Source organism: Hipposideros armiger, unplaced genomic scaffold (genome assembly GCF_001890085.2).
Source record: "Hipposideros armiger isolate ML-2016 unplaced genomic scaffold, ASM189008v1 scaffold_129, whole genome shotgun sequence".
Taxonomy (NCBI): Eukaryota; Metazoa; Chordata; class Mammalia; order Chiroptera; family Hipposideridae; genus Hipposideros; species Hipposideros armiger.
Window position 1 is genome coordinate 3,464,978 of NW_017731479.1, and position 6,880 is coordinate 3,471,857.

Below are 6,880 nucleotides of genomic sequence, written 5' to 3' on the forward strand. Positions count from 1 at the left end.
GTTAACTCACTAAATCCTTTTAAGATTTCAAGCTCAGAGCTGTTCACACCATTATTTCAAGTGCATGCCAGCTAGCTTCACTCTAGGGGGTATGTATTTCAGTGACTTTAAGCAGAACAGTCTAGAGGTCAAAGAAAAAAGGTCTCCTTTCAAAGAGGCCATTGTTTGGGTGGCCTTAGGTCTTTGGGAGGATTGTTCCAGGGCCTGCTGGCCTAGACAGTGGCTTTAAGCCCCAGCCAAGCTCTTCCGTGGACTGTCTAAAAGAATTATGCAGATCTACGCGAATCAAGTATGATCTTGGGCAATTCATTTAAATTCCTTGAGACTTAAGGGTGTGCCTGGGCTACCTTCAAGGGCATCCATCGTTAGCTTTAAAAGTCTGTGATTCTAAGCTCTAGATGGGTGTGCCTAGTAACATCCTGGCTTCTCGCAGTTGTTCTGGTATAATTAACAGCATCTCTCACTCTTTAATACAGGGTTGTATTAAATCTCAACCTTGACATGATTCAAGTTTTAGACTAGATAATATTTTGTTTGTGANGCAGTTAGTCAGGAAAGAGTCTGTATGGAAGTGGAGGTACTGGACGTTAATTCCTTTAAAATTAGCCATGTTGGCCTCTCTCTTGGAACGCCTATATGCAGCCGCTGGGACATGTCTGGAAGAATGCTTTTGAGGTCAGACCACACTGGGCAGTGACTTCACCTCTCTGGGACTCAGTTGCCTTATCTGCAAATGGGGATAATACGGCGCCTGCCTCATAGGGCTGCTGTGAGCATTAGGTAAGACGTGAGTATAAAGCATTTAGTGTGGTGTTGGCATTTGGTGAGTGCCCAGGAAAGGCAAGAGCAGGAAAGCTCTCTTGAGCCTGGATTTAATTTCTGCTCTACCCTCTCCTCTCTGAAATGCTGAGGTTTCTTAACCCTTCTGAGCTTCAGGCTCCCCATCTATAAAATGGGTATGACGATTCAACCATCATCCACTCTGTTCAAGGATTAACAATGTAACAATGACTTTGTCTGGCACACAGTGAGTGCTCCCCAAATGCTCCTCTTACAAATAGCTTACAATTCACATCCCAACCTCCTGTCTCCAACCTTTGATATTTTCTTAGCAATAGGATAAGACATTTTTCTGCTGTGGAGAGAAATTGGTAAAATGCTAGCTCTGCAGCCATACTGCCTGATTCCAGCCCATCTGCACTTACACATGTGCAGCCTTACAGATGTGTGACCCCGGCCAAGTGACCTCCCGTTTCTGAGCCTCAGTTTCCTCATCTGTAAAATGGGGAGAATAGCAGCACCCACCCCCACAGGATTGTTGTGAGGTTTAAAGAGTAACATGAAGCACAAAGAATAGTGTTTGCATCTTACCAGGGTCTCGTTATTATTACCTAGAGGATGACGTCACAAGTTCAGTTTGTTGTTCCCTTTCTCCAAGACGCTCCATGTCCCTGTCTAACAGAAACCATCTTTCCACCCGCAGGTGGTCTTTGTGGGCATGATGTCCAGCTCCACCCTCTGGGGAAACATCTCAGACCAGTACGGCAGGAAAACAGTAAGGCGACCTCTCCTAAGCGCATGTCCCCTGGGTTATCTCCATGACGATGGTGACCAGTAGCAAAGCGTGTGCTGTTTGGGCACTTGGTAGGCCTCATTAGGAGCTATGTTGATGTGCAGTGAGAAGACATTGCTCCGAGGCTCCTGTGGATTCTTGAAATCACACACTCCCAGGGGCTCCCGAACACGTGCATTTCACAGACTAGAAGATGCTCCTGGTCCCCACCCGATCCCCTTGCCACTCACCATTTACACAAGGCTAGGGGCTGTCAAGGGCTGGTAAGGAAAGACATGAGCTTTCTTGCCCTAAAGTGGATCATCTCTCAATCCCGGCAGGATTGAGCTCTGGGGCCACCAGGGGGAACCTCTCATTAAGGCACCCTGAATTGTCTGCCTTCCCTGCCTCTCCCTGGGGTTGCCACCTAAATAAACGATTTGCACTAGACTCCTTGTCTCAGGGTCTGCTTTGGGGGAAGCCCAGCCTAAGAGGTGACACGAAATGGATTTGCCGACAAGAAGGTGTTTACAGGTTTGGAATTACACTGAGCTCTTACGGTTTTATTTGTAACTTCGTGGCTTTGATGGTCCCCTTTGTATTTAATGCTGCTCTGTCTTTCGCTAGACTGCGCTTGGGCTCTTTGATCCTTTCAGCTACAGCCCTCCAAACTATGAATTTGGGCCTTAGGGGAGAAAATATCTCTACAGATCCAAGCAAGCTTTACTTGGTTATGTCCCCTGCTCAGGGAAAACTGCCACTCCAGCAGTGCGCGCTCTGAACTATTGTACTACCTGACTGCTTTATTCTTCTGTTTTTTTTTTGCACTCTCCTCAGCCTGCAGTTTCTCCAGAGGCAGGGTGGTATAGTGGTTACAAAGCTGGGCTCTGAAGTCATACAGACCTGGGTTCAATCCCAACTCGGCCACTCCTGGCTGTGTGACCTTGGGCAAGTGAATTGACCTCTCTGAGCATTCATTTCCTCATATGTATAAAGAAGAAATAACAGAATCTACATTGGAGGGTTAATTGAGGTCACAGGTGTGAATCATTTTGCATGATGCCAGGCACAGGACACACGTGAGCTGGTATTGCAATAAGAGCATTTCTACCACGTTCCCAGGTAATACTGATGCTGCTGGTCCAGGGACCCCACTTTGAGAATTAGTGGCTTAGACTAATAAAAGTCTACTCCTGGAACTAGGAATGAGGTAGATACTTAAACAAACTTAGAATTCTGTTAGGATGGAAGAAGGGAGATATGGATGCTGGGTACGTAACAGACAGGGGTCACTACAACCAGCGTGCCATGGACTGAAAATAAAAGTGTCTTGCATGGCAGGCTCTATACCAAGCTTGATACATGCATTAGCCAACCCCCATCAACAGCCATTGAAGTAGGTACTATTTTCACTCTGATTTTACAGAAGAGGACACTGAGGCACGGAGTGGGCTACTTGCCCAAGACCACACAGTTTGTAAGTCTAGACCCTTGTCTTAACCATCTGCAAGCACTCCAGTAGGTGCTCAATATGGAAAATATATGTTGGCTCAATGAATGAATGAATGAATGAATGAATGTTTGAACAGTGCTGTACAGGAAGTAGACTCCAGCTGCAGCCCCTCCTACTGTGACTGGACAGGAAACATGTAGGCCAGCAGACACCTGGGAAATGTTGACGAATAAAACTGCTGGGAAGTGGCTGTGGCCAGAGGCGGCAAGGTTGGGGAACTAATGGCAGCTATTGTAGCCTGGAGGACCTTGCTTGGTGTTAGGGGCTGGAGAGGTTAGTTGGCAAGCCCTCGCCAGGCCTCCCAAAGAGAATAGAAGCTGGATTACTCTGGTCTTCAAGTGGCAGCTTTCTAGATCTGCCCTCATCCACCCTCCTGCCCATCTTTCTGTCTCTGGAGGGTGTGAGTCGCTGCTGTAGCGATTTTTCTGGTTGAAAGAAAGAGCAGAGAAAGAGCCGTAGAGAGGAAGGAAGGAAGGAAGGAAGGAAGGAAGGAAGGAAGGAAGGAAGGAAGGAAGGAGGAAGGAGGAAGGAAGGAAGGAAGGAGGAAGGAGGAAGGAAGGAAGGAGGAAGGGAGNCCCCTATTTTTCAAACGTGGAACCACACACACACACATACACACACAGAGAAAGTTTAACGTCTAGTTGTCAATTTCCTCTTGGCACCACACTGTTTGAACTACTAAAGCTATCAGTGGGTTTTGATGTGTGGTAGGGCATTCAGCAGGCAGGAGACGGTTTTCTATGTGCTCTCTCTGGGGTTATGGACTCGGCAGGGGGTCGGCATCCTGGCTTCCTGACGTTTGCTTCCTCTCTGCAGATGGCCGATGCCATGGAAATGATGATCCTGAGTATCCTTGCGCCACAGCTGCACTGCGAGTGGCGTCTCCCCAGCTGGCAGGTTGCGTTGCTGACCTCGGTAGGCTGCTGGCAGCTCTCCTGTTGTGTACAGTTCTGGTCCCCTGGGGTGGTCTGTGGGGTGTCCCCCTCCTGCTGCTGCCAAAGGCTCAGCAGAAAAGAATTAAGCCCTGCATGGAAACCCCATGCCCTCCGCTTGCTTTATTCCCCTCCCCATCTCACATATCCTGGCAAGTTGGCAGCCAGCGCTCCCACACCCAGGGGTTCAACTGTCTGGGAGCCCCAGACATCCTGCTTAATTGCTGGGAACTTGGAACCCGCCTAGGCACATCACTTAAACCCTATAAGTCTCACTCTTGCAAAAAGGAGATGCCAATACCTCCCACGCAAGGGTGATTTGAGGACTGGAAAAAACACAGTGCCTGACACATAGTAGATGTTCAATAACTGGTAAGGGGCTGCTACTCCCTGGAATTGAGGCTTGAAAAAGAGTGAGGCAGACCCTCAATTTTTGTTAGGGAGAGTTCACCAGCAACCTTCTAAAAGGGAGGGAATGCTAGGCTGGATAAGGGGATAATAATGATACTCATAAAAGCTAATATTTATTGAGCATTTACTGTGCAAATGGCTTTACATACATTGTATATAATATATGCATAAGATACATTGTGTCTTTAATCCTCACAACCCCACAAGGTAAGTACTATTAGTAGCTGAGGAAAACGAGACACAGAGTGGTTAAGTCACTCACGAAAGGTCACACATCCTAGTTCGTGGCAGAGTAATTGTTAACTAGGAATGCCTCCCAGAATGATATTTTTCCATGTACAACTGTTCTGGAATGATCTGAGTGCCTCCAGCAGCCAGGCCTCATCTGATATTAGCAATAAGGTTACTTGCTCAGTGGGAAGAGCTTAATAAGCTCATATAGCTGCATGTTTGTGGTTTAGTCACCTGCTAAATGTGTGACCTTAAGTGAGACTCTTCACTACAGATCTGTTTCATCACCCACAAAATGGGGGAGATAACACCTGTTTTTTGGCAGGTGGGAACCTAAATCCCTTCAGTGCCCAGTACACAGTAGGGGTTGGGTAAATGGTGCCTTTCTTATATTCCTCATTCTCACAGATACCCCCTAAAGAATAATCACAGGTCTGTGTTTTTGCAATGTGGGGCCTCTCTGGCGTCTTGTCAACCACCGTTTATTGAGCCCTAATCTTGTGCCAGGCTCTGTGCTAAGGGTTCTGCTGGCATTATGTCTGTAGCCCTCTCCACCCCATGAAAGCAGTGCTATAATTACTCCCATTTTTACAGATATGGAAACTAAGGCTCAGAGAGGTATGGCGACTTGCCCACGCTCACAATGCCTCTAAGAGGCAGAGGCCAAATTGAGATCCAGGACTGGTAGGCTCAGAGTCCCTGCTCCCAAGCCCCTGTCTGGGACTGTTTTCTTGTGGTATCAAGTTTGGACTCGTGGGCTAGGTAAAGCTGTAAAATTCCGTGGCCAAGTTTTCTGTGGAAGTGTTAGAGCACTGCAGGAGTTGCTTTAACTGCACCATGTACATGAGGATAAGAGAGACCTGTCATTGCTGTCACAGGAAATACTATATGAGATTACTGTAATTACTGTAATAGAGAAGGAGCGCTCTGCTGTGCCTAAATCTCTCCCATAGGGGAGAGAGAATGAGGAAAATTCATGTTTGGGAGGATGCTTAACCCCTTCAGGATGCAAGGATATCACTTAGCACATGACAAAGGCAGCTTCTTATCACGAGAGAGTAATCTTCCAACATTTTTGTTCCAGCTAATCTAGAAAAGAATTGCATAAGAACTATGTCACCCCCAGGACTCTCACAAGTTTTTAAATTGACATTAATATTTTTTAAAATTTTAGGTTGCTGATTATATAATTTCTGATATATTGGAATATTAAAAACTTAAGTAAAATGATCATATCATTTTAAAAAATGTGTCCTATGGGATTGAAATGTTTATCTGATAGCCACCANACCTTGTGCTGCCTCTGAGTAGAGCTGGTCAAACAAGAGACCTGAAGCAGTGCCGTGGGACCTGGTCTCCCCTCATCACATGATGCTGATGGGTGAAAACCTTCCATGCATTTCTGAAAGGCCCAGGCCTCTGAAATCCCAACCTGAGAGAGGATTAATAACTTGAACCCAAGGCCTGTTGTTGGCAGAGCTAAGGAGGCAATGACTGGGGAGAGGGGAGGCAGTGATTAAGAGCAACAGCTTTACTGTCAGGCTGGTCTGCGCTCAACTCCCAGATCTACAGTGTGCCAGGCTGTGTGACACTGGGAAAGTCAATTTCCTCCTCTATAAATGGGGCTAAGACTGGGCCTTAACTAACAGTGGTGACAAGGACTAAATGAGATCATGCACATGAAGTTCTTAGTGCAGTGCCTGGCACACGGTGAGCTCTCAATAGTGCACTATTCTATCATTATTACTGCTATCACTGGCCATCTTATAGGGCTCACTCTGCTTTCTTCTCAATATTTTTGCTGGACAAAACCAGAACCTGCGGGTGTGATAAACACCAGCCCACACACATTTCAGGAGAAAATCATGATTAACGTTAAGAGGCCCATGATTGAAATCCCAAAAAGATGACAACTCCCAGCAGGGGCTGATGAGATCCCCCAGAAGCTGCCCACGGAAGCCCACAGCATGCTCCTTTAATATTTTTCTTTTTTAACTAACTTTTTATGTTGGAATCATTTTAGATTTACAGAGAACTTGCAAATATACTACCAAGAGTTCCCATATACCCTTCATGCAACTTCCCCTCATGATAACGCCTTACCTAACTGCAGTACATTTGTCATAACTAAGAAATGAACACCAGTGCAATACTTTTCACTAAACCCCAGACTTGATTTGGATCTCACCAGTTTTTCCAGTGATGCTATTGCAGGACAGAATCCAGCATATCGCATTACAT

At 46.4% G+C, this 6,880-nt stretch overlaps 1 protein-coding gene across 1 annotated transcript in view; it reads left to right on the plus strand.

The window, feature by feature from the left end:
• Positions 1-565: 565 nt before the first annotated feature.
• The window catches only part of SVOP (SV2 related protein), a 55,599-nt gene continuing 49,284 nt past the window's right edge, over positions 566-6,880 (plus strand). Inside the window, exons 1-3 of the mRNA XM_019649065.1 lie at positions 566-577; positions 1,484-1,555; positions 3,882-3,980. Of these exons, the coding sequence (XP_019504610.1) occupies positions 566-577; positions 1,484-1,555; positions 3,882-3,980 (183 nt within the window). The remainder of the gene's footprint in view (positions 578-1,483; positions 1,556-3,881; positions 3,981-6,880) is intronic.